At 33.9% G+C, this 26719-nt stretch overlaps 1 protein-coding gene across 1 annotated transcript; it reads right to left on the bottom strand.

The window, feature by feature from the left end:
• On the bottom strand, positions 1-25284 carry LOC144666386 (uncharacterized). Its single transcript, XM_078527812.1, has 7 exons — positions 25241-25284; positions 22170-22594; positions 20819-20934; positions 19996-20094; positions 2061-2171; positions 1427-1639; positions 1-569 (listed from the first exon to the last, which is right to left on the bottom strand). The coding sequence occupies exons 2-7, from the start codon at positions 22588-22590 to the stop codon at positions 378-380; spliced, it is 1152 nt and encodes a 383-aa protein (XP_078383938.1). The 5' UTR covers positions 22591-22594; positions 25241-25284; the 3' UTR covers positions 1-377.
• Between the last annotated feature and the right edge of the window lie 1435 nt (positions 25285-26719).

Below are 26719 nucleotides of genomic sequence, written 5' to 3'. Positions count from 1 at the left end.
TTTTACAGTGCACTGTCTTTATGTACAGTAGAACCCCGGTAACTCGAACTAAATTTCGTTTCCCTTGATCAAAATTTGGGTCAAATTTACCCCCATAACTCGAATTCCGGTTTTTACAACTCGCCGCAGTTGCCCATTGATTAGAGCAACGAACAGATCACGTATTTGACAGCCATTTAACACTCTTATCATAAGAATGTTTGATCGTGTTAGAGTTTCTGAGGAGGTAAGTTTAATTTGCACTGTACTTTATACTGAAGTAATGAAAAATAAGTAAACTATCAATTATTAACTTGGCAAATTAAATATTCAATCGACCCCTATAACTCGAAACCCCGCTAACTCGAACTGTTTTTCGTTTCCCTTCAGAGTTCGAGTTACCGGGGTTTTACTGTATTTACAGGGCACTCCCAATAATGAATATAGCAATACATGTCACTGTCGTCGGTGTACAAGGATTTTTCACATTGACACTTGTATTCTTGTCTTTGATTTGTATCAATGAGACCTTTCAGCAGAGTTACTTTAGCGTCATTTGTATCACAGTGAACAGCCATGATTCGCGTGCCCTGGTGACAGATAGAAAAGACATGTTTGTCATTTATATGTATTTATATGGTTGGCATAAAAGAAGTTGGAAGAAAAGAAACAACTTCTTTAAATCTAATGGGGAATACAATGCGAGAAAGCCGCACCAATTAACCTCTTTGATGCTCGGCAACTTTTGGCAACTTTTCATCTTTTCAGCAACTTTTTCTTTTCGATTAACTTTTTGCAATTTCAAGACCGAAGATTTAGTTCTAAGTGTTATTCGAAGGCCATACGAATGTTTCCGAGCATTTTTTGAATTTCTCCGAAGATTAACCAAATTTGCCAAACTTTGCCGAGAAAGTTCAGAACATGCTTCAACTTTCAGATCATTCAGCATTAAAAACTCGTCTGGAAACATGACGTCATCAGTGTATTCCCGATTGTTCTTAGTAAAATAATTATTTGTAATTTAACTAATTTTGGCCTTAAAATGTTATTTAGAAATATTTCTGTTACAGTTAAATTGCATGAAAATGCTAAGAAATCTTACCTTCAAAGGGAAATTAGCCTACATCTGAAAATTTTTCTTCTTTAAAAGTAACGTTTTGAGCAGCTCTTCGGATATTGGAACAAATTTTGAGCTACTTTTCAAGAAATTTCGAGCAACTTTAGGACAGCCCTAAGCCCCGGATCTACACATTGTAGAAAGTATCCTGGCAAAACAACGTTGTTGTGTTGTTGGCGAACTGGAGACTAACTCGTCTGTTAAATTTGTATGCACTCGCCCCCGCTTATGGCAACGAGAAACTTTTCTTTCTTATAGTCCATTTTATGCAATAGGTAAGCCAACTTTACTCATAAACAAGGTGAGATTTGCGGGTTATATGTAACGTACCATTTGCTCTGTCACAGTTATGGACGCGCTTGCATATGGCCCGGGTTTAATAGAAGCCTTTTTTTCTTTTTTCTTGTAGCTGCAGAGCGTTAGATTGTTTCCAGGCCCCGGTAATCCTCGTGGTCCCGGAGGTCCAGTTCTACCGACGGGGCCCTCGGTACCATTATACCCAGGAGGTCCTCTCGAAGGTGTGGCCTTACTCATGTTGATCATCTGCAAGGTGAAAAAATAATCAATAATTAATCAACTGTTTCTTCCAACTTAGTTCTTAAAGTTCAAAGTACTTGATACAGTATTTTTTATTACACACCGGGCCGCGAGTAAACGCAGGTCAGGCCAGCAAAGAAACGCCAGATCCACATGGTTCAATTTTGAGAGAACACCCCTGCGTATATTCTAATAACCAGCGTTTATTTAAAATCGATGACTTTCATGGTGACCGTTTTCGACCTTTTAGAAACAACCGAAGAAGGTCCTTTAAAATATTTTAGGGAGAAGTTACTGAACATTCCAGCAAGGAACATAATAGGAACATTGGCCATTGTATTCAACGAACAGGCCTGGGAAACATTAACACCCTTCCCAGTCCGCCTTTCTAGAGGCCCTCTCAGAGGGCCACGTAAGATATGTGTACCTGTTCATTGACGTCACGAAGATCCTTGTCAGTTGAATTTAATTTCCGCCATAAATGTAACAAATCGCCTTGCTTCAGAAAGGTCGAGTTAAGGGCAGCTATAGCTTGTTTCTGCAAAGAAAAACGAAAAGTTACAAAAAGTAAAATAATCGTGGACGGTTTTCATAAAGGCAAATCTACAAAGAAAACTCGACAATAATTAAACGCTTAAACGTTATTCCAAGTACTCTGACTAAAATGCTTTAAATTTTCGCGCAGGTTTTAATTTCGTCATTCTCTTAAATGGACGATTTTCGCTTTATTAGGAGGCTTAAGTTTGTAATTTCCTCACTCGTTTCATACTTTACTCGCTGAACATCGCGAAAATTTAAGCCTGGTTTTCACTAACGACGCAAGCATAAGCGCAAGCACATGCGCAACCACGCAAAAAATGACAAATTTTGATCCTTCTGCTTGTGCTTGCCGCAAGCACAAGTACAAGTATTAAAATGCAATGGGCTTGTGCTTGTGCTTGAGTCGAAGCCGTTTTCACGGTGAAATAAGAGCTGTTATCAGTAGTATGTACTACACTCTAAGGCAAATTTGCCTTAGAGATATAGTACATACTACTTTCCAGTACTGGGTCCAAATATGGTGATAAAAATGGGTCCAAATATTGGGTCCAAATATTGGGTCCAAAAATGGGATCAAATATGGAAACAGTGCTGGAAATCAGTGTTGGATAAATATTATATGTATTTCATATTAATTTGTTAAATTAATATGAAAATCAATTATTACATGAAATGGATTCAAACTCTAGAAAACCAAGCCTGTAAAACCAAGCCTGAAAAACCAACCCTAACTCAACCCTAGGTTCAAAATAAAAAAAACTTCTTATACTATTTTTAAAATATGGAAAATCAGGTATATACTTCGCTGAGTTGTCTCATTATTAATATTTAAACACCTTGAACATCTGCCCTATGTTTAGTATGTCAACCAATCATAACTTTCATTTTTTAGTCAAAATTGTTTCTTAAATGTATTATTTTTTCAAATTGGTTTCAAAGTTGGTTTTAGATTTGGTTATCAAAAAAATTCTTATACTTTTTCAAAATTTTTATAGTGCGTTTATATATGTTGTAGATCCTTCATTGGTATCCAACTATTAAAATCATCATTATATCCTTTCCATTTGACAAGAGCCTGTTTCTTTTTGTAGTCTCTACGGATCACTTTATCAATTCTGAATACATCCTGCTTTGCTTTCAACAGTTCAGGTTCATAAAAGCTACCTTTTATTTCTTCATCATTCAAATCTTTTATTTTGTATGTAATGGGATTAGTATGTTGGATCTTAGTAATTACGAACATTTCTTCACTCCAATTCGGTATATAACCCTTATCGAAAACAATTCGTTTATACTTAGATATTCGGACCTTGTCACCAACCTTAAATTTTGGTTTAGCTGATAATGGCTCCATATCACCGTATAGGTTAAAGTAAACAGTTCCTTCATTCTTTTTCTTTGAAGCTTCTGTGGGTGTCATTTTGATAGAGCTATGTTTTGTATTATTATATTCTTTTACTATTTTTGGTAGCATTTCAAGATACTGTGTATTACCTTGAATAGTAAACTGTTTGTACATTCTATTTTTCAAAGTTCTATTAAATCTCTCAATAACAACAGCTTTACCTTCATTAAAAGTGGAATACATGTTAATATCATTTTGCTTTAGCCATTCCTTGAATGTTTTGTTATAAAATTCAGATCCCTTATCAACCCAGAGATATTCAGGTTTACGCTTGTCATTAATGATAATATTGTTGAAAGCGCTAGTTATTGATGCACCTTTCTTATCTTTCAATTGTATAGCCCAAGCGAATTTACTGAATACGTCAATTATAGTCAATAGATATTTATAACCTTTATTCCATTTTGAAAGTTTATCCATAAAAACTAAATCAGCAGACCATATGTCGTCAATTCCATTTGATATTACTCTTCTAGTTTTAAATTTTCGTCTGATTGGTTTATGTAACTCATCGGCTAATTGTTGAGACCAATCATTTTTACTCAACGCCGTTTTCCGTTTTTTGGCTTCCTTTTCTGTTTAACACCAAGTCCGATTGTCTTTTTTCCTTTAATTAAAGCTTGAACTGCTGTAGTGCCCCATGGACGATCTTTGAATGCTATTTTTGATATTTTCTTAAGCATAAGATCATCTGCCTTATGTTTATCAGCTAGTGATTTTGAATTACTGTAATCAATATCATGCTGTTGGCATATGCTATCAAGATTGTTTATTGGATCTCTATATTTAGGATCATTAGAAGCCAATCGTTCTTTTAATTTAGTACCAGGACCACAATAATTATACTTTTTGCCTGTAGGTGTTCTCATGTGTAGTTCTCCAAGTTTTGATAAGTGTTTTTGAATATCAAGACCCTTACCCTTTTTATAGTAATCAACATTGTCTTTTACACCTTTGAGAGCTTGCCCTGCTAAAAGTCTTGCCATTGAAGCAAAGCTAGGTGATGGAGTTACGAAATTTGATGCTACATAGGCTATTTTATCAACAGTAGAAGGGGGTTTATAACGTGCAAGAGCCCCACCCTATGACTTTTTATGAATTTACTCTTCTTTTTACCGCAAATATAACAATTTGATTTTTCCATAAGACGGCCATTCTTTGCTTTGACTTTTTTAGAATTCATTGACTCAGTATTCTTTTTACATGAAACACAGTATGATTTACACATATATATATATATATATATATATAAAATATATATATATATATATATACATTAGATATTTAATCACAGTATGTGTTTCGCCATTTTTTAGATTTCTTATCCCAAATAGTACCAGAGCATGAAGGATCTTGGTGTTCACTTGGAGATGTCCAGAATTTCTTTGAGAATAATCCGGTTTTCGTGTTGAAGGCACCTTTTGCGATGTCTCCACTCCAGAACGTCTATCTAATGTTTCCTTTTTTGTACTCCGGTAGCACTAATGATAACCAATCTAAGATCCTGAATTTGTGCAAACCCGGGTATTTTTTGGCCGATCTTTTTGTTGATCGTCTGTCCGACATCTACCCCCTCGTGTCTTTTTATTATCGCTAACAAAACGAGTTTTAGTAATACCACAAGAAGCGCATTTCGATTTGAGCATTAAACGATTGTTTTTTGTTCTAACATATATTTCAGAGCTAGGAACTGAATTCAGTTTGTATTTTTTCACGTTCACGCAAAACGATTTTACCATTTTATATATAATATGATTACATATTTTTGAAATAATTGCTTATAAAACGTTCATTGTACATCGTATCAGACATTGATAATGGCATTAATATATCGTGATACTTTTTATCGTACACCAATGCTTGATGCAGGAAATAAAGACAATAATAGCCACAAAGAACTGATTTGATATGTTGATAATGTGTGTTGTTATATAATATTTCTTTTATACCATCTTTTTTAGCTCTCAATAAAAATTCCTGAGGGTAACTTAATCCAAAACTGTCAAAATATAACAAAGTATTTTTCCTTTTACCATTAATACAACAAGTCCAATGAGTACCAACACCTTCATAGCTGTCTAAATTAATGATACATGGGCTATGTTTTTTAGGCATGTGTTCATCTCTGCTGTATATCCCTGTGATATTAATATTTAAATACTTACACCATCTCATTAGATCATTGTTACTTAGAGCTTTTTTGATAAATGTAGGTTTTTTTACTTTTTTTTTGGTTTCAAGATCTTTTTTTTTTGGAAGCACCAATCCACCTGTTCTAAGAAATTTATCATATTCACCCCAAGAACCGATGAATGGTGGCGGTCTGTAAGATAATGCATCTCTCTTATTTGGTAGTTTGATTTTACCACCGTTTTTTGATCTTTGTTTCCTAATGTTTGGTGATGGATAATAAGGGTATTCTATTTGCATACCGGACCCTCCTTTATCAGGAGTGACTTGAGTTCCTTTTCCAATTACCTTTCGCATTTTACTTATTTGTGCTTTAGATAAACTCAATGTAATGCCTTTACCTTCACTTTTTACTTTATTATGCCGTGTTATTTGTCTTTTTGTAAGGTATAACTCAGTATTACCCTTCTTTTTTATCTGATTCTTGTTAATTAATAAACTGATTTCACTTGAATTTTTGATTGCTCTGGCTAGCTTTTTTATTTGGCCTTCTGAAAGAGGAATATATGTTGAAATATATTTTGTGCTCATAGTCTTGCTCTATATATAATAGTGTTAGATTAAATATTACATAAAAATAAGTTCATTTCCAATTTTGTCAATTACAATTTTTTCTTCATAAAGAACTACAGCGTATATCATATAATCGTCAGTAGCTTGTACATTCAATCTGTAATGAAACAATAACTGTTTTGGATCATCAGTAACCGATTCCTTATGATTTCTTAAATCAAAATATATTATCGGAAATAATTCAGAGTAATTCTGTAAATTTAACTGCGCTCCTGTATTATAGTCATAGGTTCTGTATGCATATTCTAGAATGTCATTATATAATCTTGGTTTAAAATCACAATCATACTCTAGTTCTGGAGTAAAAAACGAAGTCCCAAGTTGCAAACGGCAAGTGGAAAGTTTACATGCATCATCACCCGCATTTATTTTAAAAGTATCAAAAATAAAGGGATTTTCTAATTCATTATTTGACTTGTTTCTTTGCAGATAAACAAAAACATGCTTTGCATTTTTAATAGCAGGAGTAATTTGATATATTCCGGATATTGCAGTTGTTGGTGATGAATGCTTAATAAACTCTCTTAAATATGTAAATTTTGATGGCCTTAAAAAGGTATTATTTACTAATTTTTGTCCTGCCGATGTAAAGTTCAAACGTGGTAACCATAACTGAAAATCTAAAACAATATATCGTGTTTCATCACCCCCAACTCTGTAAATAAACTCTCTATCATCATTTAGTGTTATGTTTAGTTCGATTTGCATAGGTGGTATCATTTTATCTCGTAGTTCTTGAAAAATGGAAAACCTATTCAACGGAATACAAGCATATACGTCTTTTGATTCTGCGCACAATTCAGCTCTTTTAATTGCTCCTACTTTTGGGGCTGTTGTCAAATTGCCCACTAATACAGCTCTATCGTCAAGATACCAATTAAAATTGGTAGCTACTGTACGGCTATAGTCATCAGAAAATTCAAGCAATCCTTTTATGAAACAGATTTTATGCAGGTCATTACCATCGTAAGGTTTTTTACCTCCTGAAGTTATCATAATGTGATTTATAATACTGGAACTATCATTTATCGTTGAGGTTAAAACAGGGGTAGCTAAAACATTGGCATAATATTTGCTCCATCTGCTTTTTTCTGAAGTTTGTATTTGACGATAAAGTATCCGTTATACCAATCGAACCATGAAGAGCGATCGGTCATATTGAATATATACCCTGTTTTTTCCTGATATAAGCCATTTGCCGGCTGAATAATAGGTGTTTGCAGATTGAATCTGAGATAATCAACTTTTTCAACATTTTCTATGCTTCTGAAACTCATTTATATTATTAGATTATATAATTTACTTCAATTGTGCTAATCGTTTCAAAATAAGATCCCCAGCTTTTTCACTTCTATTTAACACGGTTTTTAAACTTTTCTTTTGTGCTTTGATTATTGGTGATTTATTGATATCTTTTATCATTTTTTTAGAATATTGTCCGATATTTGATAAATCATTAGTTATTAAACCTGATCCTTTATGGCGATATTGATATAAACCTTTTTTAGGGTTATAAAATTTTGACCATTCGTATACTCGATTCATTTTATATTATTAGTTTAGATTAATTCACCTCTTTGATAACGATATGAAACGCCGTATCGATTTCATTTAAATCAATGGGACGATTATACGAATCGGTTATATATATTCGAATTGAATCAATGCTATTTTTATTAATTGGAGAAAATTTCAATCTTCTCGGTTCAAGAGTGAAAGGAAATGACCTACGAATTCCTTGTGCTATAATACTAAAACAAAATAAAACGTCTCTTGATTCATCTGTCAAGGATCTTTTAGTCAAATCGCAATGAATACATATCATATCAACGCTCCTTGTTAAATCAGGTATTTTGTCACTTATATTACTCCCTGAAGTTAAAATTTTCTTTTCAAAACCCAGAATCAAATTAAAGTCTGATACAGATAGACCTAATTCATAATTTTGCTTTATGGTTATTATTGTTCTAAATAATGATAAATCAAACGTAACTGAAAATGGATAATCATCACCATCTTTACCAGTTGTATTTTTTAAAAAAGTATCAATGTCTGTATATGAATACATTCCATTAGGAAATTCAATATTTTTAAAACTTGTATCACTACCAACGGTTTTTCGATATCTTATTTTATTGTTACCGAATGAGGCTGAAAGGTTATACCACGAATATGTCATACTGATTATTTCGTCTAGTGCCATTTCATAATTTTTATTTGGATCTAGGAATAAAGGCTGGTCAAGATAAATTGTAAAATCATGTGCTTTCTGATTATAATTATTGGCTTGTCTTTTCGCCCTGAATGAACTAAGTATTAAATGCTTTTCCATAATATATATTTAAATTAGATAAAATAGTTGTTATAAATTTTTTCATATAGACGCTTTGTAATTCTTTTCACTCTTAACAGTTCATCCAATATTGTAATACCTTGGTTTTTTAATTCATAACTCGTATTCCCAGCGTTAATGCTTCCGCAAATTATATCCAATTTTTTAATAAGTTTTTCAGGGTCTCTGTAATAAATAGCCTTATAATTATGGGCTAGACCACTGCCTTCCCACTCATCTTCTTCTCTATCAGAATCAGGCGCTGTCTCCCTCCTAATACCCTCTATCTTATCAAATAATGCTTTTTCTATAGCTGGTTTTTTCTTATATTTAGTTTTACGGGGGGTCTTTTTTAATTTTTTTGATTTTTCCTCTAAATCCGAAGCTGAGAAAGGAACTTTGTTGTATTCCATTCTTTGCTTTTTTTGTCTAGTCAGTAACAGCTGATCTTCGATTCTATCAATTTTTTTTGTAAAATCTTCGGATAGTCCCGACAGCTCATCATATGACTTTCCTTCATATTTACCTGATTTGATAAAATTTTCACCACTTTTTTAGAGCTTCCCTAATAAAACGTTGACGCGACGCCTTTCTTCAGCTAGATATTTGCGTTCATTATCTAATTCCTTTTGATCAGCCTTTTTGAAAGAGCTAGGTGTCCATTCTTTTCTCTTCCGTGTTGTTGATGGCTCAAAATCGGGCATTTCACCTTCATCTTCTGTTTCATCTTCATCAATTGGTGGTGGTGGTTCAAAATTGGGCATTTCATCTTCATCCCTCTTCCAATTGGTCGGTGGTGGTTCAAAATTGGGCATTTCATCTTCATCCTCATCTTCATCAATTGGTGGTGGTGGTTCGAAATTGGGCATTTCATCTACCCCCATCTTCTGCTTCAATTGGATATTCTGGAAGAGGATCACCCTCTCTTACCCCTTTATTTTCCAACTTTTTAGTTGCTTCAATTTGTGTGTCGAGACGAGATGTTACTGGTTTAAACATTTTTATGAATTTGATTTGTCCTAATTCATCTTGCAATTTTGAAGACATTATTTGATTATTAATATTCTTGATTTGATTCTCAACTTCCTCTTTTTGGTCAGCAATTTTTTGCCAAGCTAATAGACTCATTTATATATATTAGTGTAGATTATTATCGTCTTTCATCGGTCTTCCAGAAGTCTTTCATCAGTCTTTCATTAGTCTTCCAGAAGTCTTTCATCAGTCTTTCATCAGTCTTTCATTAGTCTTTCAGGCGTCTTTCATATTATATAACTGATATATATAATATGAAAATACCAAATCTATGACACTGAATACGATATAGTCTCGAACTTTCAAACAAGTATACGATTTCATGCCAAATCAATGTTTTCGTATGCTACTTTGCTCTCCGAGTAATATGGGAAAGACAAATACTTTAATGCATATGATTTACAAACCTTTATTTTATTTCGATAAAATATATTTATATGCAAAAAATTTAGACCAGTCTAAAATACCAGAATCTTATCAATGTGTTCCAACCAATAAGCGATGAAGCTGGTTATAACATTATTGAAGCTAGTAACGACCAAATAATTCCATGTTTCTAAACTAAATGATGATAATCAAAAGCTCGTGATATTTGACGATTATGTTTGTGATAAAAATCAAAAACCATTAATCGATTATTTCATACAAGGGAGACATAAAAACTGTAGCGTGATATATTTGTCTCAAAGCTATTTTAAAACGAAAAAAGACATAAGACTTAACTGTTCGCATTTCTGTATTTACGAATTCCCAAGTGCTAATGAGAGGGCACTGATATGCCGTGAAAACAGTATTCCAAAAGAGCTATACGAGCAAGCAACTAAAGACCCATTCGAGCTTTTTATATATTGATAAACCACGTAAATTCACTAACAAAAAATTTCGATGAGAAGATTTAATCTAACATATTAACAGAAAATGGGGTACATTAATGACGAAAATGATTTTATGCATACCAAATATTCTCAAAGTGCAAAACCTGCAATTGGTTTTAAACAACTGGGAGCTGATTTCGATATGGATAACAAAAAGATATTCAGGTTAAATACACAAGCTGATGTAGCCATCGATGCTGACTATGAATCGTATAGGCTTGATTTGTCTTCAGGTGTCAACAAAGGATATCTTAAATTGAATTGTTTGACAAAAGATGATGCAGGAAACAATTTTGATGCTAATCAATCAGTGATACACAACACAGAACCGTATTATGATGGTTTGTACCAAAAAACAAGTCTAGTATCGAAAGAATACGTTGATTTAATGGATACCAACCTTGAACAAAAAATAGATAGTAAAATACAAAATAAAGCTGATCTAGATACCCACGATGAACAAACGTTTAACAGCATAATAAATGTTCCGAATTTTGATCAAGGATACAGCAATATGTCAAACGTAATGAATAAAGAATATATTGACTCCAGAGACGCGCTTAATAAAACATATTCCGACAATACTTTTATAACAAAGAAAACAGGTGCTATTTTGGCTAATACCCTTCAGAGTAAGGCTTCCAAAATATATGCCGACAGTACTTTTTTAACAAGAACTCAAGGAAATGTCTTGGCGAATAGTCTTCATACAAAGCTTGATATTAACGGTAAAAATCATATGAATGCAAATCTTAACATGGCCAATAACAAAATAATTAATATAAAGGAACCATCTAGTTTAAATGATGTTGTTACTCTCAAATACATGCAAGATCACGTAAGTCAAAGCCATGTTCAATCTGTTAATAGTGAAAACAAATTCAAATATATAATGGAAAAACCCAGTGAGCAAGTAAGTCAAGAAAACGATATCGAATTAGGAGATGAAGTATACCTTGACAAATCACCGCATCAGATTAACAAAAAGGTGATTGACATGAAATTACTACTTGATGCTTCAAAACGGTATTATAGTTCAAGAGTTGGATTAAACCTCTATCTTCTTTCCAATGATCAATATACCTTATGTTTTAAGTTGATATGGACAAATAATGATATTGATCCTAGTTCTATACATATCGATGGTATATCTTCAATTGAAACAATTCATAACATAAGCACAAAGGTATTCGGAACGCAACTATATGCTCGATTAATATGCCAATTCACCAAATCTCAGCAAATCGGTAACAATTATATCTATATTGATATCGTTATGAAGATGAAACCTGATCAAAATTATGATCAAAAACTACAAACTTACTTCACAGTGTATGGAATATCTTCACATCAATCCAATATCTCACCAAGCATATATGACCAACTATATCGCGTGGAGAATGATCAAATATATATCGAGGGAGCTGTAAATATGTCTAATTATTCCATCACTGGCTTAAAAGAAGCTTTAAATAACAACGATGCAATCAATCTAGGCCAGTTGACAAGCTTGAATAATGCTCTCAAACTAACTCTTGAAAACCAGATCAAAACATTGCAACCCAAAAGCTATTATTATGAATTGTTTGGGAAATATTATTTCGATTTAATGGATCCATCTAAATTCATCATGTCAGATAGCAACGGCGCTGTTGTTTCAGGATTAGATAATCTTGTCTTTAATCCAACAAAATTGTTAGCAGATTTTGATATAACAAAGGGTTTTAAAAATAGTTTCATAATTAATTTAAATGAAAACATCACTGGATCTGACGACTTTACCTTTTATCTGACATTTAAATATGAGGCAGGGCCTAATAAAAGAATTCTTATAAAATTGGGCGATGATAGTAGTTTTCATTACCCTTGGATTAACATTGAGAATAAAAAAATTAAAATTGAATATGATTTAGATGAATATATAGAGCAGATTAGAACTGCTTATATAGGGAAATATCTGAATCTATGGTATACTAAAATAGGGTCCAAATTTAGAATCGCTGTTTGCAATAATGCTATGAGTATTGATCAAACATTTTCTGGGTTTAATATCAATGCATCTAACATTAAAATCAGTTCAGATTACTATGTACAAAGAATCGCTTTTAGTAAAACTGCATATCCGATAAATGGTAGGGAGTATCATAAAATCCAATTTTTAGATAAAACAAAGGCTGTATTCTTCGAATAAATTATCTAACTCCAACGATTTTATCTAATTAAATTATATGAAAACAGTGAAATTGGTTAGCAATATTATTGATTCTATTGAGAGATTAATTCAAAACATAAGGAAGCTGTATTACACAATAAAGAACAAGCGCAATGCTAAAATGACAAAATGATAAAACAAAAAAATCATATATAACTAATATATATGACTAAACATCGAAAATGCATATTTACATGGAACCATATATCAAGCAAACTTACTGAAGACCAAATTATAGAATTGAAAGCTTATTATCAAACATATCATCGAAAATGTTGGGCTTACAAGCAGGCTGTTAAACGTTTCAAAAAATGGAAATTATTAGGGAATTCATTGTCTATCATATTTGCATCAAGCGGATTCGCCTCCTCTATAGCGACTGGTGGTATTGCTTTGATCACAATATCAACAATTTCATTATTGATTCAGGCTTTGATGATACATAAGAATCTCGAACTAAAAATTCATAACTCCATATATGCTTACCAAAGCTATCAACACCTTTCTGAACTCTATTAAAGGCGCTATGAGAAGTGGCGATTATAATGCGTCTAGCATCCTAAATACAATGAAAAGCATTGACGACTACATATGCGATACAGGTCCAATAATCGATCGATATCTGCTCAAGTATGATGATAAATTTACCGAATAATCCGTGCGATCTGGGACGATTTTAATGCTAAAATCTCACCCCAATACCGATCATTAAAAGCTCGCGTTTTTTTTGATTCAGTAACACAGATGAAATTGTATGGTATACCGAGCATTTTAAACAGCTGTCTTATAATATATTTCGTTGAGATCATCCTCTTTCTTCTTTTATTTATAGATGGAAGAATAGTATCGATCTCATGAAACACTTTGTAAATCTTATCGCGATGATTATGAGACAATTGAACTCTATTTTTAATACATAAATCGTTTAAAACATTCTCAATATGGTATTTACGATGATAGATGCTTTTACGCCATATTTTGTGTCTGTTCTCGTAAAAATCAAAATACTCGCTAACATATTTATAATTCTGAGTCCCGCAATTTTGGCATACTTTCATATATGCATCTTCCAAAATATCAGGTTTATCACAGCAATGATCAACAACTTTATCGCCTGTATATAATAACTCATTGCAAAAAGATACAAGAACCCTCACCCATTATTTTTAATATCGCTATGTATCTGTGTAACACAAAACATCTCATATATAAATATATTTATATAAAGATGGTTCAAGGCAATAGAATTAAGTTATGAAGACTATCATCGAGTTTGTCTCTGTTTGCATGCATTGTTATATCGTCTAAAATGCAATTATGGAAACACTCGTAATTGAATACGCAACGCATATAAACTTTTGGAGTAAAATTTACTCCAAAAGTTTATAATAAAAAAAATTCTTACTCATGACCTCAAAAACGAATTTATCGACTTGATATAGCCTAAATTAAAAATACCTGCTGACGCGTAATTCATCAAAAAACTCCCTTTTTAAAGACTGGTTGATTAAAAATACCTGCTGACGCGTAAGTCGAAAAATCACGCCATTGATAAAAAAAACCTGCTGACGCGTAAGTCGAAAAATCACGCCATTGATCAAAAAACCTGCTGACGCGTAAGTCGAAAAATCACGCCATCGAAAAACCCCTAATAATTTCCGAGAATGTCTTCAAATGTAAACATTGTCGAACCATCTTTTTAGTCATTAATCATTTATAACTTATGGCTAAAACCGTAAACTGAATAATTATGTATTTAATGTTGATCCTTACGAGGTCTTCCCCGTCGTCGTTTCTGGTCTTCAGGTATACACTCTAAACGTGCATGATTTTTGTCTTCATTTTTGATATTTCAGATCTGCTATTTAGGTTCGAAGATAGCATTTTAATAATACAAATATTAGCTTCAAGGATGCTCTGAATACACCACATTTTATTTATGAAGACTATATCATTCGAGCTTTCATCAGCTTCTGGCAGGTGTTTGATATTTAATGTAATATCACTCATTCTATATATATTAATAAAGAAAATAATTATCTGTTTATATCTATCACTTAAACGCATTATAAAAAACATATAAAGAATTATATATATATAGTATATAATAAATGGGAAGGAACAAAATTTATACAACCGAAAAAGACCGATTAGAAGCTATTACTAGATCAAAAACGAAATACATGCTTAATAAGCCTTGGTATTGTGATATTTGTGAATATCACACTTGCCTTGCAGGAAAATGGAGTCACATGAGAACTAAAAAACACATTAAAAATGCTGTCATTAAAGGTATTCAAGAAGATAATCGGTTCAATATTATACCTGATGAATAACATATAAAGAAAAATTATATAATTATATATTGTATAGCACAGTATATATAAATTGCTGTTTTCTGTTGCCTGAGGTGACCAAAAATATATTATTTCTGGTTATCTTTAAACGCACCAAAAATCTCAAAAATAATTTTTACTATAAAGGACTTAAAGGTTTGGTGATTTTATATAGTACACAAAAATGACACAAAAAAATATCTCAACTAATAGTAAAATGAACGAATCTGATCTCAACAAGCTATCTAAAACCGACCTTATAAAACTCATTTTATCACTAAAAGCCGAACCAAAAGCACACGAGCACCAAAAGGTCGAGCCGAAAGCACACGAGCCCCAGAAGCCGAATCAAAGCCCCACCCCCTCGCGTAAAATACCAAAAAAGAAGACATACCAATCTCATTCAAATACTCCTAAACCAATAACAAAAACCCATAATACTCTTAAACAACTATCAAAAAGTTACCTGAGGGATGCAAAGACACTTGGCTATACATGGATAGATCTTGTAAAAAACTCAACAAGGCAAAAAGTAATCAATAAAATTCAAAAATATAAGACCGATAAGACCTTAAACAGGACACTCAATGAATTTAATTTCGATGACAGTATTTTTGATTCAACATCCAATGACCAACCTCTATTCAAAATAACGGAAATCGGAAATACAGCGAATAAAAAATTCAATGCTTATACCAATGAATTCAAAATAAATGTACGAAAAAATTTCATAAACAATAAAAATGATGTTTTCAGTGTATTTGAAAAAATGGTTGAAATGACAATAAAGAAAAGGCAGTTAAAAGGTAATGATAGATTCAGATTGGTAATTTCAAATGATGAATTAGATCATCCTATCTCAACAAAATTGTTAAAAGTTTCTGATTTCAAGTTAAATCAACTTTCAGATGTAATCAATACGTTGGAGTATAAAGAAATAGATTTAGAAAATTGCAAAATAATCATTCAATCTGTCAAAATACCGGCAGGCAAAGGTCGGTTATATTTATCTAAACAAACTGTGAATAGGAAACAGTGTATTATCACAATAAAAAATAATGATTCAATATGCTTAGCCCGCTCCATTATAACAGCTTATGCTAATCTACATCCTGAAAATTACACCACAACACAGCTAAGGGACGGGTTAAACAAGTCTCGGAAGTTACAAGAGACTCTAGCGAAAGATTTACATGAAAAGGCTTGTGTTGCAATTAACGATTTTGGAAATAGCATTGAAGATGCTGATAGCTTTGCAAAATATTTGAATGTAGAAATAAATATCATTGATAGTGAGCAGTTTAATGAGATTATTTATACATCCAATAATGGTAAAGCAGACAAAATTTATTTATACAAAACACGTAATCATTTTGATGTCGTAAAATCAATGAAAGCACTTCTTAATGTAGCATATTACTGCCACTCTTGTAAAAAAGCTTATACTAGACGGGATAAGCATAAATGTGCCCAAAAATGTTTTTCTTGTTTCAAATATTTCCCAGATGGTAATAAATGTAGCGGTAAAGCTGTTACCTGTAAACACTGCAATCGTGTTTTTCATGGTAAAAGTTGTTTTAAAAACCATACAAGAAATCGATCGAAAAAAGATGATGATGATTCAGTGTGTAGCAGTGTAGCAAAATGTTTAAAATGCAATCAAATCATCCTAAAACCATATATTAAAATACATAAATGTGGTTACAAAATGTGTAATAATTGTAATAGCTATTGTGAAAGCAAACATAAATGTTTCATGAAAAAGATCAAGTGTAAGGGTGGAAATTGCATCAAAGATAACAAAAATCCTTGCAGATTAAATAAAAACATAAAACGAAAAGATTATTGCTACTCATGTAGAACGTATAATGAAAAATATTTATTTTTCGATTTCGAATGTACACAAAACACTGGAACACATGAAGTTAATTTAGCTATCGGCCATGATTTCAATGGTAATGAATCAATCTTCAATGATATTAATAGTTTTTGTAGTGGTATTCTTAATGAAAAATATAAAGGATACACACTTCTGGCTCACAATTCCAAAGGGTACGACTCCCATTTTATTCTTAAATGGTGTATTGATAATGGTTTTAAACCTTACTGTATTTACAATGGTGCAAAAATTATGATGATGGAAATTCCACAATTAAGAATCAAGATAATCGACAGCTTAAATTTTATTCAGCAACCATTATCATCGTTTCCTAAAACGTTTGGTTTAAACGAGCTGAAAAAAGGATATTTCCCACATTATTTCAACAAAATTTGTAATCAAAACTATATAGGAAAAATACCTTCTAAAAAGCATTATGGGTATAATCAAATGAAAACCCATGATAGACAAAAATTTTTACAATGGTATAATGATGGTGTTAATGAAAATTATGTTTTCGATTTCAAAAAAGAATTAATTGAATACTGTAGGTCAGATGTTGATATATTAAGAAGATGTATGTTAAAATTCAGACAAGATTTCATAAACCAAGAAAATATTGATCCACTAAAATACATCACAATAGCTGGTGTTTGTATGGCTATTTATAGAGGTAATTATATGCCAAAAAATACCATAGCTGTAGTTGATAACGTTGTTCAAACAGAAAACCATAGTGCAGTCAGTATTGCATGGCTTGATTACATAAGTAAGAAAAATAAAATTAAAATTCAACATGCCTTGGAAGGTGGTGAAAAAGTTATCAAATGCAACAATAACAAATTAAAAGTAGATGGTTTTTGTGCATCTACAAATACTATTTATGAATTTCAAGGTTGCTTCTGGCATGGATGCCCAAATTGCTACAAGGCTGATGTTATCAATAATAAGAATCAAAGTGATATGGGTACTTTGTATAATAAAACACAAGATAAAAACAAAAAAATAACAACTGCTGGTTACAATCTTATTGAAATGTGGGAATGTAAATTAAAAAAGGATAAAAGTTTTCAGAAATATTATAAAAATGATTGGTATAGAGAAGTGGTTGGGCAACTAAACCCTAGAGATGCTTTCTACGGGGGGCGTACAAATGCTACCAAATTATTGTACAAATTCAAAGAAGGCGAATGTGGTAAATACGTTGACTTTTGCTCCTTATATCCTACGGTTCAGTTCTACAAAAAATATCCCATTGGTCATCCTAAAAAAATAATATCACCAGAAAAATACGATACAAAATGGTATGGATTCATAAAATGTAAAATTTTAGCTCCAAGAGAATTATACCATGCTGTTCTACCTCAGAGAATCAAATGTGAAAAGGCTGAAAAGCTAATGTTCCCTCTGTGTATATCATGTGCTAAATCAAAACAACAAGAAAGATGCCAACATAGTGAAAATGAACGAGCATTTATTGGTACATGGACAACAGATGAGGTCAATAAGGCCATTGAAAAAGGCTATAAAATTATAAAAATATATGAGGTTTGGCATTTTGAGAACTCATCCGATGATCTATTCAAAGGTTATATAAAAAAATTCATGAAGCTAAAACTTGAATCAACAAAATATAATTTTAAAAATAACAATGACGAGATGATTTTTAGAAATAAAGTTAAAAAGAATTTAGACATTGAATTAGGTGAATTACATGAAAATTCAGGTTTACGAGCAATTGCAAAAATGTGTTTAAACTCACTTTGGGGAAAATTTGGCCAACGAAATAACATGAATCAATGTAAATACGTGACTGATATAAATGAATTTTATCAAGTAGTTCTCGATGATACAATAGATAATTTAAACATAAACTTCATAAATGAAGAAATGGTACAGATGAGTTATACTTATAAAGATCAGTTTGTTGATAATAGCTATAATACAAATATCTATGTAGCATGTTTTACGACTAGCAGTGCACGGCTAATGTTGTATGAAAAACTAGACTATTTAGATAAACAGGTATTATATTTTGATACAGATAGTATTGTGTATATCGAATCCAAAAATGGTAAGACAATAGAAACAGGTGATATGTTAGGTGATTTAACAGATGAGTTAGACAGTGAGGTTATAAAAGGTACCTTTGTAAGCGGTGGCCCTAAAAACTACAGTTTCATATATGGCGATAATAAACAGAAATGTGTTATTAAAGGTTTTTCCCTTAATCATGAAAATTCACAAATACTAAATCACACAAATATGATTAAGATGGTTAAGGGCGATATCAAAGAACTCACATTAGTAAATGAAAATAAGATAACCAGACAGAGTAAACAAATTGTTAACAAATATGAGGAAAAAGTATACAGCTTTGGATATGACAAGCGCACAATAAAATACATATCGGATAGCTGTATAGAAACATATCCTTATGGATATTAAAGACAAACTCATCTGTTTATCCTAGGTTTTGATTTTCAGTTATGTCAACGAGGTTTGTTTTAAACGCACTAAGATGCAAGATTTTTAAAAAAGAGTATAAGAAGTTTTTTATTTTGAACCTAGGGTTGAGTTAGGGTTGGTTTTTCAGGCTTGGTTTTACAGGCTTTTTTTTCTAGGGTTTGAATTTCAGTTTTGATTTTCCATGGCTTGAATTTCAGTTTTGATTCCAATATTTGATTCCAATATTTGAATCCATTTTTGTCCCCATATTTGTTCCAGTCGGCGGGCAGTAGTGATGTACTACATCTCTAAGGCAAATTTGCCTCAGAGTGTAGTACATTACTACTGTTATCCTTGCGCTTGTGCTTGCTTCGCTAGTGGAAACCAGGCTTTAGTCGACGAAGTTTAGTCCCAACCCCTACGAAAACAAAAAGGGGCAACGAAGTCGGCGAAGTTGCTGAAACAAAAACATGCATATGTTATAAACACGCACGGGCATTTTGAAAAAAAAAAATTAAATATCCATTAAAAAGATCTTACATTGTTAATCATGTCTTGTTGTGTCTTGTTAATTTCTTCCCTCGGTTGTGTTAGATTATCTGCAATCTTCTTCACAGACTCGTGTAGTACTTTTTCTTCCTGAAAATAAAATGCGTGGAAAACGCTGGTAACTTTGATCAAAGCATGAGAACGATTTGACATGCAAGGGCAAATATAATCTTAACAGCTCCCATGCAAGAATGCGAGCATAGCCACATGGAACGTAAACCTAGCGTCAGATCAACATATGTCAGCTAGCTATTTAGCACCCACAATATTAATCCACTTACAATTTTACAAATATGAAATCAAATCAATGAATGAATCAATGAATAAGTCAATGAACGAACGAACGAACGAACGAACGAAAGAACGAACGAACGAACGAACGAACCAACGAAAGAAAGAAAGATCAAGAAAGAAAGAAACCGTTGAAAGAAAGAAAGAAAGAAAGAAAGAAAGAAAGAAAGAAAGAAAGAAAGAAAGAAAGAAAAAGAAGGAAGGAAGGAAGGAAGGAAGGAAGGAAGGAAGGAAGGAAGGAAGGAAGGAAGGAAGGAAGGAAGGAAGGAATGGAATTTTTTTTATTCGAATGAACGAATAACCGAATGAAAGAATGAACGAACGAATCAGATGTCATATGATTATGAATAAATTTCATTCTACGAAACATAAAATAGAAAAAAAAATATTTGTAATTTGTAATCCGCGACCTCCATTCATCAAAGGACCTCTCAAAGGGAAGTTTCCGCTCGGAACTAGTGGAAACAAGCTCGCTCAGCAAACACTACACTAAAAAAAAAAAAAAAAAAAAAACACTACGTACCGTGCTTATGCCAGCTGTGACCTCCTCTAGGAATGAAATGTTCCTCTTCAGGTTTTGTACACTTTCTGAGAGATTTTTCCACTCAACACGGGGCGCCCGCATCACTGATGGAAAACCTAGAAAACACCAAATGAACTGGTATCTTAGCATACCCGGTACAGAGGGGGTCATTGAGGGTTGCTAGAAACCGCATGCAAAAAAATCGGCAACTGAATATCGCGATATCGCAGAGAAAAAATCGGAAAATACCGCAATTTCATAGTATAAACCTGCATGGCTGGCGGATTTTTTGACGCGAGGGCGAAAAAACAGGCAAAAACGAGCGGTGAGACCGTGGAACAATTACACTGCTTTAAACTGGCTGCTAAAACAGTCAACGTGTAAAATAAAATGTGTGACACAATAAGGCTGTTTCAGGTTGCTTTGAAAACGACCAGAAACGGCTAAAAATTGTTAATTTGATAAAAACGGAGTTTTCAATTCTTTAGCTTAAACTTTCCGCTTGTTGTTTTCGGAGAAAGAAAAATGTCGTTTTGGGTACGAAAAAATGCCAGCTACGATTTTCGAAAAGGCAATAGCGGCTTGTAAATTTGGGTAATATTATTCATATCCGAACAGAGGATTTTTTTCTTAGCGTCTAAAAAATCTCTTTAAATTGCACAAAAAGGACATTTAGAACGTAAACACGACGTTCCGACACCTATAGTAAAATTTTCTTGTTGGGCTCCCCTGCCTTATAGTTTTAATAAATTGCAAATATTCTTATCATTCATTTAATGTTCCTTGCTGTTGCAATTTTAGTCGAGAGAAGGACTATTCCAAAACTTTAGCAACGATCCCGAAACAGAGAAGATGTATTACAAGGCCCAGTTGTTGAAAGGGTGGATAACGCCGATCCACCGGATAAATCAATGGGTGAATTTCACTGTCACGTTGCGAAAAAATAAATCCAAAACTATTGAATAAAAAAAATCAAGAATATTACAGGTTGTAGAAAACTACTATATAAACTACTTGTCCAAGTCTCAGGTCTGTACGTCATTCCGTACTGGAGTTATCAGTCAAAATGTTTCACGCAAATTTAGAGAGCACAGTATGGAATCGCCATGTTGGAGCCAAAGGGTTAAGTTGTACATGACAGAAATGTACGGTACAACCCAGTATTTTCTCAAGTGGTCATCAATTTACCAACCGGTTGCTTGACGAGCTTGTTAAAAAGAGGCACTCTGAGAGGCACAAATGTCTGCATCGACTTCTTGACTCGGAAATCAATGGCACTATTAATTTTAGAAGAATTTCAGTACAAGGCCCCTAGCTATTGCTATTTCAAGTACTTATACAAAGCACTTACCAGTAACGGTTAAATGACCGTCACATCCTTTGCATTTCTCTCCTTCATTCTTAACCATCACTTTATAAGACAGAAAACTCGTCAAGCCAAGGCAAATTATGGCAAGAACAGACAGAACTGCATTCAAAGCCACGAGACATCTCATTTGTCGCGATGATGACCTGTAATATTTCCCGCCTACTTCTGCCTGCTCCATGTAGGACATGGGTTCAAGACGGACATCTCTTGCGAGCTCTGCACGTGTGTCGAGGGATTGATTTTTGTAAACACTGCTGTTTTTTGTAAAAGCAGCCACATCCAAACTGCTGAAATCCAAGTCGTTTGCCGGGTTCGCGTACGAATAACGCGGCTTATCGTAAATTGCAGAATTTTGTCCCGTGTAGCAGTCATTTTCAGTTAGTGTTCCCGGTAGCTGTGACATCTTCCTGTATTTTCAATATCAGCTAAGGAAAGTTAGCAAGGGTCCTGCGCGACCTTAAACACAAATAAATACCTGAAAACCATACCCTATCGAGCCGCACCCCCTCCCCCCGCCGCCCCCGGGGGGGGGGGTAGCGAGCGGTGAAGCTTGCATAATTTTAGAAACGGCGGCGAGACTGATGTAACGGTCGGCGACGGACGGGCAGACAGGAACGAGCAGGATTCAAGGATGTTCTTATGCCGAATTGTTTATTGAAAGCCTTAACTCATCAGCAATACAGCAAGCGAACAAACAAACCAGAATAAACTAAAAAAATAAACGGAAAGGACTTATGGATTACACCTAGTAGAAAAATACAAAACAAACTGAATGTTTTACATGTAATAAAAAATTGACAATTACAAGACAGGAAATAAACTTGAAAAACCAAGTTAAACAACATGAGTCAAAATGAAACAAAGTCATTCACAGACTACAAAACCAAGTTATCTATAGTTGCGTAAAAGCAACTACAAAATAATAATGACAAATAAGTGTACAAGAAAATAACAAGAACCAATCGAGGAACTTGAAAATACAAGTTTAAAAACAGTATTATTTTGGAATACGTGACGTGACGGAAGTGACTTACACTTAAAGCCCGGTAGGGCAGTATCATGGCGATTTTGACCTCTGCATAAAATTTCGCTATAACGGAGCTAAAACTATGACTTAATAGCTTCACTCATTCACAAACTGCATAGAGAATACCAAGGTGAAGATATTGCGTGAATATTTCAAAGGAGAGAAAAATGTATTTATTTTTTAACGATTTGTCCATGACACATGGGCAGAGTTTGAAAACGTCTGCCAGACGTTTTCAATTTTTCTTTGAAATCTCATGCCTTTATAACTCATGACGATGCATCTTTTATTACTTTAGTGGACTGCTATAGTCATTTTTGACAAAGCTTTACCAATACTTTAAAGTTTCCTTTAACATAAAAATTTCTTTTGACTTTTACTTTTCGAAGTGATTGTCGTGATACTGCCCCTTTAAGGCTTAATATAAACTAACTTTGAGTGACAGAAATCCTGACGCGTGTTGCAAAAGCAAATTCGCGTAAGCGAGAAAAATAACTTCTGAAAACGATGAATGATTCTACAGTGAAATAGAACTTATTGCCTACAACATGACATGAAACAGGAATTTATATGCAAATACTAGGTTTATAAGGTGAACAGAAAAGGGTTACTGATTTGCGAACAAATAACTCTGACCTAAAAACATGACTCGCGTGGTTGAAAACCCCGTTGAAAACAAACGAAGCGAATCCGTGTATCAAACAACATAAAGAAAACATAGCTTTCTGATTTACAGTTGTAAAATACACTGAAAATGATTTACTTGACAATAAAAAAGGTTGAACTTAGTACAAAACGTTTTTGATATAAATACGTGGACAGAAGCAAACAAAAATAGAGCTTTGGAGACGAACATGCGGCCCCACTTCAGTAGCAAAACACAATGAAATCTAAACAGACAAGAAATCGTTCCCGATGAATGAAAAATAAATGTATTTGTCTAGCAAAAGCACTACAGTCGAACCTCGATTATCCGGACTCGCCGCATAATCGAAAGCATGAATATTAATGAGCCAAACAAATGGTATCTGACAGGATGCGGTGGTGCGGATCCGCATAATTGGCTAACTTTCGCATCCTCCCCATCTTCCGCGAATTTTTCCACATTGAACAACGATAAAATGATCAGCTGTTAACCATTCTCACAAACAAAAATTCCGAAGACATTGATTATTTTGAGGCAGTTTTTCTCCGAAAAAGGCGACCAAACAGACGAAAACATGCCGATTCGTTCGCAAACAATTTTGAAGCTCCAGGCTTTCCATGCGTCTATCGTGATGGGCCTGGTGACTACTGACTAGACGTGGTGCAAACGTGCGGTGTCGAACGATCGATCGAACATTCTACGTTGTTTTTCACTTCATAGAAGGATTTAAACATTCTGAATTTTGCCTTTTTGCCATGTAAACTTCAGTATAATACAAGTAAGCAAAGACCGGAAAGCAAATTTATTTGTGTGAATGTTTTTATGGCTGGAGTAGTGGAAACTGAATGAGGAAGTTGCCTGCCGAAGTGCTAAATGGGTCCTAAATGTTCTTCGATTGGAAACCACACATCAGAGGTTTTCCAATGTTTTTTGACAGGTAAACCACCTTGAAATAACGTTTAAATCGTTGTAGAACTTAGGTATATCTGGTCTTGAATGTGACTTAAATAATATTCATGAAAAAATTGGGACCAGAGAAGGAAGTCCAGATAATCGAGAAATCCGGATAATCAAGGTCCGGATAATCGGGCGGGAGAGAAAAAAAAGGGGGGAGGAGGCCCCCCCCCCCCCCCAACCCCCCACCCAACAGGATAAAGGTTCGACTGTAATAGATCTAGATTCGCTTGAGTTACGAAACAAAATCAAAACTCTAGGTTTAAACTAAAATGATGCACTACGAAAACTAAAACTACAAGATAAAGTGACTAAAATTATGCAATAATTAGCGAGGACAAGTACTGTTAAGCACCGCCCACCCCCGTCCTCCTTCCCTCGTGGAGGGGTCGGGGTGATAACAATAAACAAACAAATCAGTCCTACCTTGCTAGAAGCAAGCTCTTTCTCTCTCCGCTCTTCGATCTGCCTAGTAAGTCTCGAGAACTGAACTAACTACCAGCTAAACACGTGCTCCTATTTATACCAGAGTGATAGCAGGAAACGGCAGTTTCTCACTAGGAAGGCCTGATACTCAGGTTAGTTTGTCACGTACGAAACGAGTTTAAAACAACGCTGCCAAACCACAAAAAACACTTCCTTGCGAAGTAAACGCTACGACAAGGATATCCTGTGTAAATTACGATATATTAAAGGTGATAAGCCTAGATTAGAAGATTAAAACAAGAGAGTACAAAGGTAAGAGAGTGACTCCCCCCATGTTTGCGTTATTCCAAAGGTAATCCCTCTTAAGTTATTTTTAGACATGATACCCAGAACTTCCGCAGATGTGAACGCGCGTTGCGTGGATGTTGTCGCGCGTTTTCGTGGAGAATGCAAAGACCAAAACATGGCGGTCAGCAGAGTGGGATAAGTTATCTCTAGCTCTGCGCATGGACCAGCATGGTGTCTAGAAAGCAATTCTGGTTTCTCAGTTATTTTATGCCCTGCTGTTAACGTGTGGCTTAGCTGCTTTGCGGGAAAAAAACGTTTACTATGTAGCTTTGCTGGTTTTGCGGTCAGTTTTCTGAGTTTTGTATTTGGTTCATACTGCATGTCGCGAAGCAGATTTTGGAAGTTTAAGCACAACCAAGGACACAGCTTCTTGGTGAACAATTTTAATGTTTCGGGATTGCTTGTTGAACTACAACTGCATTTCTCGAGTCATTTTGGACTCACTACAAGCGGTTTCGACCTTTTATTTATGTTAACAGGAAATAATTTAAATTAAAAGACAATAGTAAACTACTTTAATTGTTATGGATAAATTGAGTAACCTCAGCTGTTTAGGATGGCGAGAACAAACGAATCGTAAACTTAGTCCGATTTATTCCCTTGTGCAAAAATCTGTATATTAAAGAATAACTATGTTTAGAACGGCTAAAAGAAGAACAGTAATCGAACAAAAGGAAAGTTCTTGTACTGGACTAAGTGTACCCGTGAAGAAAGTTTAGTTTTGGTTCGTAAAAGTATCGGAATCCAAAGCCTTTGTCTTCGGGCAGAGAACAAAGGACTACGGTGTTAGGACTAAAGGTGTTAGGAGTGGAGTAAGAAACTAGATTTTAATACCAGCTAAATTTAAATTAAGAGGTTCTGCCGTATTCATAAAACCTCTTTTCAATTAATTCATCGTAGGGTATCACTACTTTACTTCGAAGTGACCGTGATATCAAGATCCAAGACCGATGGGGTACCAGTTGAGCAATTAAACAATGGGATCTAGATGTGATCCAGCCTGCTGATGGGCACGGTGGTATCAGAGTAGACAATCGGGCGGAGTTGCAAATGTGCCCTCCATCTGTACTGCAGACGACCCCTGAGAGAGCAAGGAGAGTCAGCCAGGCACCCAGGGAGCCACAGCAGGCA

Source organism: Oculina patagonica, chromosome 9, assembly GCF_052425735.1.
Source record: "Oculina patagonica isolate OP01 chromosome 9, crgOcupat, whole genome shotgun sequence".
Classification (NCBI taxonomy): Eukaryota; Metazoa; Cnidaria; class Anthozoa; order Scleractinia; family Oculinidae; genus Oculina; species Oculina patagonica.
Note: the sequence above shows the minus strand (reverse complement) of the source record. Positions and strands in the feature narration are given on the sequence as shown.

Excerpts from the sequence above, each read along its gene's own strand:
- LOC144666386 (XM_078527812.1), bottom strand. The coding sequence starts at position 22,590 with ATGTCACAGCTACCGGGAACACTAACTGAAAATGACTGCTACACGGGA. Across the intron at positions 20,095-20,818 it reads TCACAGCTGGCATAAGCACG|GAAGAAAAAGTACTACACGA; the intron begins GTACGTAGTGTT and ends TTTTATTTTCAG. Across the intron at positions 1,640-2,060 it reads TTCGTGACGTCAATGAACAG|ATGATCAACATGAGTAAGGC; the intron begins GTACACATATCT and ends TTCACCTTGCAG.